The sequence below is a fragment of the Camellia sinensis genome, chromosome 14 (assembly GCF_055761805.1).
Source record: "Camellia sinensis isolate YWXY chromosome 14, ASM5576180v1, whole genome shotgun sequence".
NCBI classification, from domain to species: Eukaryota; Viridiplantae; Streptophyta; class Magnoliopsida; order Ericales; family Theaceae; genus Camellia; species Camellia sinensis.
In genome coordinates, this window is record NC_138974.1 from 68594458 (window position 1) to 68609124 (window position 14667).

Consider the following 14667-nt stretch of genomic DNA (forward strand, 5'->3'; position numbering starts at 1 on the left):
TGTCTATATATATATTTGAAGTAAAGATTAAAAATTTTAATTTTAAAACTCCAAAAGAGTTTTAGTAATGTAATAAAGAGTGATATTCATAGGTGATGTGATGTATATCTATATTTTTATTTTTATTTATTTTTTTCTCTTACCACGTCACTAAATCTTTTTATAGAGGTTCAAAATTATTCCTACTATCGTCATTGATATAATTGAATGAGGTACAAAATGATGGTACCCAAAATTATTGACCCAGTGGTGACTTGATCACATGGCATTCAATCCACCAACAAAAGAGGCTCATTTCCTTTTGTAATTTAATGTTTTCCTTTTCTATTAATAATTTAGAAAAAAAAAATTATATAAAACAATTGAAACTTCACTCTTTCAAACCTAACCCCCATCTTTTTGACTCCTTCCAAGGGCTACAAGCAGGCAGACATTGAAGAATGCAAATTTCACTTTGAAAAGAAGTAAATAAATAGACTTCTTGTTTGTTTTGTTTAAGTAACTAACAGAGGCCCACGCTGCTTCTTCAAGCTGAAGGTAAACCAATATTACAACAATTTGACCCACACAAAACAATACTCACCAACCCAAACCTGAAAATCAATACTTATTCATTTCCCAAATCTACAATGCAAATTGAGATCTATCTACCTATCTATCTATCTATACCCCAAATGAATTGGGTCCTGGACCCCCATGGGGGTTAAAATAGACTGCCAAATGCAATTCTTGAAACCAATTTTTTCTCGGTATCAAGATTTATCCACCCACTCATTTTCAGCAGCAATCCTACCTGAGCCACGGCCTCCCATTTTACCAAATGAGCCCATTGCCGACAAGCTCTTGAAACTGCTGCTTCCCTCGCTGAAGTTCTTGGACTTTCTTGACCTTCTTAGCTTCGAGGAGGTAATGTCGTGGTCAGCGTCGACATTGTTGGTCTTAACTTTGGCAACCGCTAATTGGGCAATGCTGCTCCGGCAAAATGGGCAAACTGGTGCAGTAAGGCATGTTGTGGTTGGGTTAGGCTTGTTATGACAGCATAATGCGAGCGTGCATTGCGCACACATCTGGTGACCGCAGTCTTGGACTTCAATTGTGCACACTTGATCAAAGCATATGCAGCATAGCTCGGTGTCACTAGACTGCATAAAATGGAAGCAAATGGATAAGCTGTCAAGAATAAACATTCATTTATAATTGACAATAAACCACCATTATGAAACAATTTTTGCTCGGATCAGAGCACTACAGGCGAGAAAAACATATCAAGCAAGATAAGAATTTACACAAAAATCCACTATTAGGCTTCTATATCGACTTTCCACAAAGGCCAACGACAAAAGTCAACAAAGGAAAAAAAAAATTAAGTTTGAATAGTTCTGGTCAGCTTAGAAGTCTGATAAACTATTAAGAAACAAGATTTCAAATTTGAAATTTCAACCGTGTTTCATTTTTGGAATTTCTAGTGGATATTTTGTGCATATAATTCCAAAATCTGAAAAAAATTTAACATTTTTGGGATTTAAATTGATTTAAAAACAAGGGTAAAAAGATTTTACCCCTTGATGAGAAGAAACAAGTTACCTCAGAAATATTGTCATCAACCCCAGTATCAGAATATGATGGAGATGGAAGCGAGAAATCTGTCCCCTTCAAAATGGTCTTTTCCCTCTCCCTGTTTGCCTCCATCAGTGCCTGTTCTAACAAAGCTTTTGCCTCTGCATTAAGCTCGCTAATGAACTTCAAAGGTGATGGCCAAACAAGAGGCTCTGCTGATGAAGGATTCAGCAACGCTGCACAAGCTACATGCTTGTGCTTTAGAGCGACCATGTATGGTATTCTCCTGCACCACAGACATGATTGGACAAAGAGGGTTCAATTTCTCATTTTTTATAAGCATTATGTAATAGAACAAAACTTTAGTTCATGTCGCACATCAATAAGTTGGGACAACTACCATATTCTGAATTTAAATTCTGGCTTCAGATTTTATTTATAATTAGAAAATACCCTAAAGAATGTTAAATCATCGCTCACTGAAAAAATGATAAACACTCTGGATTTCCATGACAACGAGATTGAATTATCAGGCTCAACGGTAATAAATTGAGTAAAGGATTTTAGAGTTTTCTCATGGTGACAGTCCTTGGCTCTATATTTATTTTTGACCCTATATTTAATTTTGGTGGTAATTACACCAACATAAGGTTTCCAACAAATTTTTCCAACAAGATGTAAACAAATTGGCTTAGCTAAAATGATATGAATCCATATGTTTTGATTTTCACAATACCCAGATGAGTCTCTTTGGAGTCGATCTGCGCCCCATGCCAACAATTCGCGGATGCAATCCAGAGAACCCCCTCTAGCAGCCAAATGAAGCGGAGTGCTTCCAGGGAATCTGTGAGAAATTTTTTATCAAATCAAATACACAATCAACACCACCCCCAAAATTGACCAACAGTAAAGAGTTTAATCCAATTATTACCCATATCCACCGGTTGAAGCACATACAAGAGCTCCATTGTCCAAGAGAATATGGACACATTCGGGCCGTCTTTGACGGGCTGCTAAGTGCAATGGGGTTGCTCCTTTACCATCTCTAATATTTACAAACCGGGTATAACCCCTGTAACCCAATTCAATACATTGAATAACCAGTTAAGAATTGTTCAAATCAATCCATACAAGAACACACACACACAGATACCCACCAAGAAGCGGCGACATGGGAGTGACGGGCTGAAGAGAGAATTGCTTGAAGGCAATCAGAATGACCATAGTAAGCAGCATAGTGCAAGCAGGTTCTTCCATGAATTGAATCAAACATCAAAATCTGAAATTAAAAATAAAATAAAACAAAGATAATCAAGATCAGCAAATCATCAAATTTGACTACATCTAGTTCAGCAAAGATTCGTACATAGACATATGGATAAAGAAACAAAACAAAACAAAACACAACACAACAGAGAGAGAGAGAGAGAGAGAGAGAGAGAGAGAGAAAGATATGGGAATTTGACATACATTAGCTCCAGCTTCAATAAGCTTTTGCACACAAGAGATCTTCCCATGCATCGCAGCCAGCATAAGCGGAGTCTAAAACATTCACAATTGCCAAAATTATAAAACCAAAAATCAATAAAGTGGACAAAACACAAAATTTTACACCAAACAACACGCAAGATCAAACATTTAAAAGCTAACCGATTTCACATTCTGTTTGGTAAACAGAAATTGTACGTAAATAAACGGGGAAAAAAAAAATCAAAACTGTCCCCCCAACAATTTTCTGGGCACCCAATCAGACATTGAACCAATTCTTCCTCACCTGCTTATGACGATTCAACAAATCTGGTTTAACAGATCTATCCAAAAGCATAGAAACAATCTGAAACAAAAACAAAACCATCAATCAAAATTACTCCAAATTTCGATTTAAAAAAAAAAAAAAAACCCAATGAGATTCGAATAACAGACCTCGATCTGGCCATTGGCAGCAGCGATGTGAAGAGAAGAGTGGCGATCGTAGACTGTGGTCTGGTTGATGAGAGTTGGGTCTCTCTGTAACAGATTCTCAACAGTTTCCAGGTCTCCGAACTGAACAGCAGTGTAGAGCCCATGCTCGTAGTTCGCTGCGCAACTAAGCCCCTGACCCATCACTTCCCCTTCTCTGTCTCTCCTCTGTCTCTCTCTCTCTCACTATATATATGTATTATATGTATATGTTTATGGCAAGGCAATGGAACCCAGAGGGAGATGCTCCACCTGGGTCATTTGCCGCTGTGCCTAGAGGTGGAGGTGGTGGTTGTGGCGGTGGCTGAATGGTAAACTTTGCATTTAAGTACTCTCTCTCTCTCTCCGCGGAGTTTGTTTAGAGAGAGAGAGGGGTTGGATTGGAGAGCGGGCAGCTATAGAGTCAGAAAAGGGGCAGTTACCTAGAGGGAGTGGCCCATCGGGCATCGGTCAGATATTTTTTTGGGCAGTTTTTATTATTAAAGATTCCCAATAATGTTGGTGAATCATTGCATTTACATTTCAGTAATTTCCACAAAAGATTGTACGTAATTTAGGGGTATAAAAATGACTGTCGGATTTAGCAGGTTTGCGCCAGAAATTGGGCCGGGTCAAGCCGGGTTTCTCGTGCAAAATTTTGGTCTAGGCTCAATTCCAGTCCGAATGGCTACTTGGGCGGGCCAGGCTTAGACATGGGCATGAATTCGGGTTCGTGACAAGCCTGGGTCAAGTTTGACCTTTTTATTTTTTTTCATTATTTTTTTGTTTTTTTAACCAAAGTAAATTGAAAATGACATTGGGACTTCGGCTGGGCCAAACTCAAAACACACGGCCCACCTCAGGATCACGGGCTAGGCTCAGACTTAGGCCTAGTCGAGTCATGCTGCGGACGGGTTTCAGGTTTGTTGTTGTCTAATGGATCGATTTTATACCCCTATATATAAGTCACAAACAAATAAGGTTAAAGATTTCAAAAGTTTTATTAAATGTCTTATATGGGTATGGGGCTCATATGTGACTTACATGGTGTGAGTTTTCCACCCATATAAGACATTTGATAGAAATTTTGATAAATCCTTAGATTTTTACCATTTTTCATCACAAATTGATGATTAGTTTCAAACAAAAATAATGGTTATTTTAAAAAAAATCGAAAAAAATGATAACTTTTTTTTAACTAAAAAAATGATAAAAATATTTTTTTTAAAAATTATTTTTGACCTTTTAAAAGATAAAACTATATAAAAATGATAAGTGTTTTGACTTTTTAATTTTTTTCACCAAATTAATTTTTAATTTGTTAGAAAAAAATTCTTAAAACATAGCCAATAAATTCTATAAGCATAACGCAATGAGGGTTAAAATAATTAAAATTAATATAGATGGTATGTAAATTTAAAAATAACTAAGAATAATATGTATATATATATATATTAATGCAAAATAAACAATAATATTATTATTTTCTTATAACAATTGATTGATAAAAAAGTGAGTAGAGATGTTTTAAAACTTAATGTCACGCCCCGAAAATTTACACAACAAAGATTCATTAACTTCTATTGTTTAATATAAATGAAAGTAAGTTTCAATATTAACACCATCCTCAAATCTCCAACATTTGTATTCATAACCATCAAGAGATTTATAAAAGAATATTCCACATGCGATTATATGTTCAACATCCCTAGTATATGAATTTATAGCATGTGGCATAATAAGTCAAGTACGATTAAATGCCCTCAAGAAATACAAATTTTAAGGCTTAAGCTCGATTTACACAAAAGTGATTTTTCAAACCCATACATATAAAGTTTTTGGCTTGACAAAATAATTACAACAAAGAAAAGAGCCTGGTGCTCTCAAAACATATTTCCACGCCTCTAACTTGGCGGGATCACCACATCATTTTCTGTACAAAATCTCATAGGGTGAGCACAAAGCTCAGTAGAAAAATCTTAACAAAATATATACATTTTATACAATCTCATGGGATGAATGCATATGTCATGCCATGTTTAAAAACATATATCTCTATCTTTTGAAACTTTTGTGCACAATGCAATCTTAAGAATTTAACAATTTAATAATTTCAATGTAGTTTAAAGGGGCGGTAAATACGATTCAGATAATCCCTTCGTTGGTGTTTGCAAGTAAGTATAATAAGTACTACCAATCCCCACTTTATCAGTAGCTAACTGGAAAGCATGTGTTACCTCCTCCGCACATGTTTTTAGTCTTTCACCATGGAAATTTAGGTCAACTTAACTAATACCAACTACACTCCCTATCCGAACTTACCAACATATTTATCCCAAAAATAAATCAATATGATTTTATTTCACAAAACAATTTACTTTCTCAAAGCAATACTTTTTCCAATGCAATACTCAAAATCAATTACATCAATGATAAAATGGAATGGCAATGCAAATGTCCAATGCAATAATAAAGTTCCATTTAAATATCTAAATAATGCCAATTCGAAAGGTGATGATAATGAAATCAAGTGCCAATGCAACATATTTCTATATCAATGCTTGAAAATTCCTCAATTCCTCAATTCATCCAAACGATCCTCTATTGTTATCAAATTCCCACATCCCTTGTCATTATAACATCATGATACACTTTCAAGAGAATAATTAATACAATATCAACCCTCATGTATTTTCTATAAATTCATCATCACTTTTAGCATTCAGTCTTTCCAAAATAACAACAATAAGCTATTGCTCAAGCTTTCTAATTCTACAATTTCTCATTTTCTCATGAAATCTTTTCATTTGATACAACTATAGAATGTCCTCAAACATTTACTCACATAGAAAATTATCAAGTATCAATTACACAATATCACAACTTTTTTTTTCAAAATCTCCAAATTCTAGAATTTCCACCAAAACAAGGTTTTTGCTCCATTTTTGAAAAGATTTTTTCAAAACAACGCCCACACCTTAGAACATACTCATATTCTCAAAAGTTTGGAAAAAAATAGATAAAATCAACTTCTAACATTATCTAGGATTCAGTAACCCAAAATCATAACTCAAAACATGATGAAATATTTAAAACATGTATAAACTTGCAAATATATATATATATATATAAAAACTTAAAGAATATCCCTACCTCAAGCTTGGGAGATGAAGAGGATGAAAACCCTATAAATCAAAGTCGACAACAACATAATCCAATCAGTTATAAACGTAGCTCTCGTCGCCCTCTTCGATTTGGTGTAAAAAAATCCCTTTAAACTCATGAAGATTTGAGCCAAATCTTGGAGAGAAGTTGGATTTGGGTGTGTTTTTAGAGAGAAGGGATAGAAAAGATGAGTATAGAGAGAGAGAAAGAGAAAGAGAGAGAGAGAGAAGTGAAAAACATGTGTGAAAAAAAGGGCACGAAAATCTAGACATACATGCCGAAAATCCGCTCGAGCGGTTTCAATTCTGCACGAGCGGAATTTTCTGCCTCATGGGCGAATTACTCCAGAGAGCTGTCCAGAAATTCACCATCCGCTTGAGCGGTTTTCTTCCCAAAAAACCCACAAGACTGTCAATTTCCCACGAGCAATTTTGCCCAGAAACCAGAGTTTATTTTTTGGAATCCAAGACAAATTCCAGTGCTTAAAACTCAAAATTTTCAATTTGGAAAAGTTAAGAGAGGTTAAGTAGGAGTAGAAAGGGAATCTCAACGACCCGATACAGCAAACCAAACACTGAAAGAAAAACATACTACCCTACTACACAATACTATTCCAATCTCAAGACCCAGGACATCACAATTAATGTGTTGTCTAAAGTTATTATGTTGCCTACTTTTAAAATAATTTATATAACATTTCACTCCAATTCAAAATGGTGGAGTGAAGTAGGATTATGTTAAAATTTAGGTTAAAATTTAAATATTTGATTTTTACAATTAAAAGTTTAGAAAATTAGTGAAATATGTTTTTCTTTTCAATGAAATTTCTCTTTGAAAAGCTGTGAAAAAAGAAATTTATCTGTGAGGAGCTAAAAATTTCTCTTCTCTGTGAAAATGTTAACGGATCCCAACCACAATAAAAATGTTGCATGTCCTTTATCTTATAAAATGTTAATATTTGAGACCTTAAACTAAAGGGTCAGGTGTCTCTCTAGTTCGAAATCAGACTAAAGCGTGTTGTTGGGCTCATGGAGACCCATCACGAGTCTTGTTTTGATGATCTGAACTATACAATGTGTAGAACTCGCCGAATTTTTCATCTTTGCAAAATATCACGTTAATCAGATATCCATACCCACTTGATCAAAACATGTTTCCATCAACGGTAAATTTGATTTTCAAAATAAATTATCGACAGAAATTTGATCCGATCAAATAGCTATCGATATCAGATCAACGTGATGTTTTACAAGAATGAAATACTCGACGAGTTTTACACATTAAATGGTTCAATTATCGAAAAGAACCTGTGATGGGCCATATAGGCCCAGACTGGAGAGAATCTATTTCCTAAACTCATTAAAAGTTGAGTGATTAAAGTGAAATTCAAATAACAGTTTAAAAATAAGATCATTAATTATATAATTGATAAGAAAGGTAGGATTGTTATATAATCATCATTAATTTCTCTCTTTGAGTAGGTACATGTAAAATCCCAAAAATACAAAAATGGTATTAATATATTTGTAACATTAAATATATTTTATATTTTGTGTATTTGTGTATTTACACATCATTTAGCCTTATTAGCAGACAAATCAGTGTAATTATGTTAAATTTGGGAGGTATGTTATATATTTTTTTAAACCTCAAAATTAGTAAATATAATTTACCATTTTAAAATGGTTGTGCCTAATTTATATAATTAACAAAAAGTAAAATAAATAAAATAAAAAGATTGACTAGTGCCACATGAACGTCGGTACACCAAATGGTAATCAAGATTAAAGGGCTAGGGATGATTGATGTACTTTATTTTTGGGTTAAATCAGCGTCACCTTTTAAAAAGAAAAAAAAAAAAAAAAATACAGAAAGTTTTATAAATTTGATACATTTATATTTAAATTTCTTAAAATTTTAATTGACATAACACTTATGAGGTGTTGGATTGGAAGGATTAGGGTATATGATTGGATTGAAATCCATTGGAAGCCCTTTATCCGGCGTTTTTTTTTTAGTCCGCTGGACATAGAGTCTGGCCAAACTCCTTATCTTACACTGTTCGAGAGGGTGTGGAACAATTTTCATAAAATAACAATCCTATGGAATTAAACCGTAAAAAATTTATTTTGCTCTCATCATATATCATTTAATTTCTCTATTGTGATGCTGCTGCTGGCTGTTTGTTGTTAATGGATACTGCTGATTTTTTTATTTTATTTTATTTTATTTTATTTTTAGCCTTGAAACATTGTTGGTTGTTATACGAAAATTGTCATCATTAATTTAGAAATTGAAAGTAGTGCACCTATGCTGCTTGAAAAAATACATATATATATATATATATATATATATATATATATTTTTTTTTTTTGTGTTGGATAAAAATTAGAAGAGAAATGGTCTTATTTATATTGAAAGAATGTGACCATTAAAAAATATAACTATTAGAAAAACGTTTGTTTGAAACATTGAAAAAATCAAACAATTAATTGTGGTCCACTAATCAATTATAAATAAAGATTAAATTTAAAGACAGATTAACATTGCTATTACTTAGTAAACAACTGAAAAATGGTAAAATAGTCTTTTGATCATTTAGCTTTATTCAGTCCGTCCAACCAAATATTGGATTCATTAAAAATAGTCATTTCCAGACATCTAATCCCATGAGAAAATAAACACGAGATACACATCCAATCTAACTAAATAGTCCGAGGGATTCATAGTCCCAGAATTCAAATCCGATGGATTCTAATCCCCCCTTATCCAGTCTGTCTAATCAAAAGAATCTCCCGGACTATTTAATTGGATTAGATGTGTATCCTGTATTTGTTTTTTTATGGGATTAGATGTTTAGAAAGGATTATTTTTAGTAAATCCAATGTTTGTTTGAACGGACTGAATAAGGATAAATGAGTAAAAGACTATTTTACCCTTTTTTCAATTGTTTATTAAGTAATAGAAATATTAAACATATCTTTAATATTTTAATTATTTTTAGCTAGATTAAATAAAAATTTATTATTTTTTACACAATTAAATAAATTTATTTTTAAAAAATTAAATAAATAAAATATCAATAAAAATATATGTTATTTTTTTAATTAAAATTTTAAATAAATTTATTTCAAAAAATAATAATAATGAAATAATGAAATTAAATAAAATATCTATTAAAATTTAAATAATGAAATTAAATAAAATATAAACAAAATTTTAAAATAAAACATCAATAAAATATCTATAAAAACTTATTTTAAAAAATTAAATAAATAAAACATCAATAAAAAGTTAAATAAAATTATTTTATTTTTAAATTGAGACAATTAAATTTTATTAAATTTTACTAAATATAATACATAATTAAATAGTAGAGGGTCAAAATGGTCATTTCACCATATAATCCCAACAGTAAATTATCCCATGAAAATTGTCCCCTCACTACAGGAAAACATAGCAAAAAACACGGAGTTTTAGCGACGCCGCGCCCCCCGTCGCAAAAAACGGTTTTTTGCGACGGTAACTGCACCTGTCGCAAATAATAGCCTTTAGTGACGGTACTGACCCGTCGGTAATGAAACCAAGCGGAGGGGTCAGAAATGCGGAAGTATTAGCGACGGTAAATAAAATCGTCGCAAAAAACCTTTTTTTTGATACGGCATTGCGACGGAAATTTGCCGTCGCAAAAAAGGATTAATTCAAACGGCGCCGTTTTGCCTTATATTTGCGACGGTCTACATCATACCGTCGCAAAAAGTCCAAAAAAAAAACCTTCTTCTTCTTGTTGGCTGCCGCTCGATCCTCCTCCCCAAATCCCTAACTTCACCCCCAAATTCCCCAAACGACTTACGAGGAAGACAGCGGTGGTGCGGCGGCGACGGCTCCGGCGACAAGAGTGGTGCTCCGGCGATGACTCTCTCTCCCTCTGCGTATGCTCTCTCTCTCTCTCTCTCTCTCTCGGTCTGTGTATATATATATAAATCTGTCTATATATATATATGCAATGTATATAAATCTATATATATATATATAAATCTGAAATCTGTCTATATATATATATATAAATCTGTTTATCTAAAATCTATATATATAAATCTGTCTATATATATATATAAATCTGTCTATATATATATATAAATCTGTTTATTAATAACATACTTTAATTAAGAACATACTTTAATTAATAAATCTGTCTATATATATGTATATAAATCTGAAATCTGTCTATATATAACAGATTTGTCTTATGGTTATTAATAAATCTGTCTATATATATGTGTATATATATATATATATAAATCTGTTTATTTTTTAATTATTATCAACATTTATCAATTATTATCAATTAGTGTTTTTAATTTTTTTAATTATTTTTATGGTTGTTTTCATTTATATCTCTTCAACTATTATCATTTTTTTTTTCTATTTCATCCATAAATTATCAAGTTTACCATTCAATCCTTCAAGTTTTTTATTTTTTTATTTTTTCCAAATCATATGCTCTAATTAGAAATAGTTTGTCAAAATCAGTAACAGTAGCAACCTAACATAATGTGAAAAATTTTAATCTTATAATTTAGACAACCACATCATCCGGCCAAACAACTATTTTCTTATTCATATTATATTAGAGCATCTCTATCAAAATAGTTATTTTTATTTTTTTAATTAAAACAGTGATTAAATCACTAAATTTCAACTCCATTGAACTAATAACTATCAAGTTAGCTATTTTAGTTTTCTTAGTTTTGGCTCAGTAAATGCAGTTAGTAGTTTCAGCTAGTCAAACATTAAAAATATATTATTTTTGGTATTTTTTAGTTACTTGTGTTGAGTTTACGAACTTAAGAACGAAACAAATTAAACTAATACTTTAATTGTTTAAATCGTCTCAAATTATATTGGTGTTTAAGAAGATTCAATTACAAATAACCATGAGACAAACTCAATTATAAAGTTTTAATAATAATATAAACTCAATTATAAAGTCATGAAGTTTTATCTTTAACTAATGGGGGTGTTTTTAACCACGAAAAGTCAGTGGAGGTCTGAAAAAACTTTACTAACGAAATAAAATTTTGACAATGGGGGTTTGATATCATACACATGTAATGGTTCGATTACAAATTTAAATTGCAAATGTTTAAATAAGTCATAAAAATATTTAAGAGAAAATAAAAAAAATACAAAAAAAAAAAACAGGATTTTAACCCTTATAATAAAATAAATCTTAAATTTTTAATTTAATTAATTTAAACCTTAAATAGGAATTTTAGACATTTCGTTAATTTGCCAAATAGGATGTCAAGTGAATATTTATGTGTAGGTATTATATTTAGAGTTACTTTGGTGAGATATTCTTGCGGATGTGTACAGATGATGGATAAGAGTTGGATTGATTTGCCAAATAGGATGTCGAGTGAATACATTAATGGGATTGATGAATTCCTTGTGTTTGCCTACACCAATAGGGTTGAAGGTTCGATGATCAGTTGTCCGTGTAGGAAGTGTGAGAATCGATACTATTTTGTACGAGATGGTGTACGGAAGCATCTGATTTTGAATGGATTTTTTAAAAAATACAAACATTGGATTAATCATGGGGAATCTTACATATCTCTGCATAGTAATCGAGAGAATGAAACATTAGCTAATTTAGACATTGGAGATGATATGATTGGAATGATACAAGGGGCTATGGGAAATCCACATGCCGGTACAAGTGTTGAGGGTGATGAACCACAGGGGCCTGATCCCCGTGCATCTGAACCCCAGCTCGGTCCAAATGCAGAGACTGCAAAGTATTTCAAACTTCTTCAAGATGCACAAAGTGAATTGTATCCGGGTTGTCATAAGTTCACATCTTTGTCATTCATTGTTCGACTTCTACATTTGAAGGTGCTTAATCAGTGGACGGACAAGTCTGTTGACATGTTGCTTGAGTTATTGAATGAGGCGTTTCCGTTGGGTGTGAAACTCCCGGACTCATATTATAAAGCTCAAAAGGTCACAATAGATTTGGGCTTCACGTATGAGACGTGGGATGCATGTCCCAACAGTTGCATGTTGTTTCGAAACGAGGACGCCAATCTTGATAAATGTGTCATATGCAACAGTTCTAGATGGAAATCAAATGGTGATGGTGGTTCAAATGGTCCTAACACAGGTGGCAAACAAGTAGCTGCAAAACAGATGAGGTATTTTCCTTTAAAGTCAAGGTTGCAGAGGTTGTTTATGTCATCCAAGACGGCCAAGTTAATGAGATGGCATGCAGAGGAACGAACTGATGATGGTGTCTTCAGGCATCCTGCTGACTCCCTTGCATGGAAAGATTTTGACCGTCGGAATATTGACTTTAGTAATGATTGCCGAAGTGTAAGGCTTGGCTTAGCATCTGATGGTTTTAACCCATTCAGGACGATGAACATAGTTCATAGCACTTGGCCTGTTGTGCTCATTCCATACAACTTGCCGCCATGGATGTGCGTGAAGCAACCATTTCTAATTTTATCTGTGCTTATTGACGGCCCGAAAGGACCTGGTGACAAGATTGATGTTTATATGCAACCGTTGATTGAGGAGTTGAAAGAACTATGGAATGAGGGTGTGTCAACATTTGATGCATCAACAAATCAAATGTTTCAAATGCATGCAGCTTTACTGTGGACAATTAGTGATTTTCCTGCATACGCAAACTTGTCAGGATGGAGCACAAAAGGAGAATATGCATGTCCTTGTTGCAATAAGGAAACTACATCGTGTTGGTTGAAGCATAGTAGGAAACAATCATACTTGGGTCATCGCAGATTTTTACCTACTGGCCATAAATTCCGGAAGGATAAAGTATCATTTGATGGTAGTCGGGAAGTCAGACTCAAACCAAAATTGTTGTCTGGAACTGAGATGTTGCTACAATTAGAATCTGAGGGTATTTTAACCCAATACAATAGGGATGACCTTAAGGAAAGGCATAGGAGACAGGTAGAGAAGGAGAAAGCTGGACATCGCACCCATAGTTGGAAGAAAAAGAGTATCTTTTATGAATTGCCATATTGGGAGCACAATCTAATAAGACACAACCTCGATGTGATGCATATAGAGAAGAATGTTTATGACAATGTGTTGTGGACAATATTAGGGGTTGCAGGAAAATCGAAGGATGGTGTTAATGCTCGGCGTGATTTACAAGATATGAATATTAGAAAACCCCTACATTTGCAGTTAAGAGGGTCGAATAAAGCCTATTTACCACCAGCACAATTCACGATGACCAAGGATGAGAAAGATTTGTTCTTGAAAGTGTTGAAGGAAGTAAGAGTTCCCGACGGGTATTCATCCAATATATCACGTCGTGTGCGCTTACATGATAGAAGCATTGGGGGTCTTAAGAGCCACGATAGTCATATTCTGATGCAACAACTTATTCCATTGGCTATTCGCAGATCGTTACCGAAGAATGTAATTGAACCCTTGATTGAATTGAGCAATTTCTTTAGACAATTGTGTTCGAAAGTGAATCGTGCGACGGATTTGCAATATATTAAAGATCGTATCGCTGTAACACTTTATCATCTAGAGAAAATATTTCCTCCGAGTTTTTTTGATATAATGGAGCACTTGCCTATACATCTAGCTGATGAAGCGTTATTGGGTGGAGTGATTCAGTTTCGATGGATGTATCCAATTGAGAGGTATCTTCTTACTTTGAAGCAATACGTGCGTAATAGAGCTCGTCCTGAAGGATCAATTGCTAAAGGATATCTTATGGAAGAATGCATGAATTTTTGTGCACAATATCTCAGTGATGTGGAAACCAAATCTAGTCGACCCGTGAGGAACTATAGTGGTGCTGGTAATTTGGGTCATGCTACTGGTGAAAACACAAGCTTTTATCTTGATAATACTTCTTGGGTACAAGCTCATCGGTACATCTTATGCAATACAAGCGCGGTTCAACCATTCATAAAGTAGGTTAAGTCACTCACTCAATATTTTATTATGTTT

The 14667-nt window shown here is 33.4% G+C and overlaps 1 protein-coding gene across 1 annotated transcript; it reads right to left on the minus strand.

Moving 5' to 3' along the window:
• Positions 1–447: 447 nt before the first annotated feature.
• Positions 448–4071, minus strand: LOC114290825 (putative E3 ubiquitin-protein ligase XBAT31). The gene is made up of 8 exons (XM_082906757.1): positions 3481–4071; positions 3332–3391; positions 3028–3099; positions 2715–2836; positions 2489–2629; positions 2294–2401; positions 1585–1843; positions 448–1142 (listed from the first exon to the last, which is right to left on the minus strand). Exons 1-8 carry the CDS (start codon positions 3658–3660, stop codon positions 753–755), a joined length of 1332 nt encoding a protein of 443 aa, XP_082762883.1. The 5' UTR covers positions 3661–4071; the 3' UTR covers positions 448–752.
• Positions 4072–14667: the final 10596 nt, after the last annotated feature.

What these genes read in the sequence shown, in the direction of transcription:
- LOC114290825 (XM_082906757.1), bottom strand. Translation starts at nt 3,660, where the DNA reads ATGGGTCAGGGGCTTAGTTGCGCAGCGAACTACGAGCATGGGCTCTAC. An exon ending in CTGCCAATGGCCAGATCGAG is followed by an intron (nt 3,392 to 3,480) that starts GTCTGTTATTCG and finishes TTTTTGTTTCAG; the next exon opens with ATTGTTTCTATGCTTTTGGA. An exon ending in CTCCAAAGAGACTCATCTGG is followed by an intron (nt 1,844 to 2,293) that starts GTATTGTGAAAA and finishes TCTGTGGTGCAG; the next exon opens with GAGAATACCATACATGGTCG.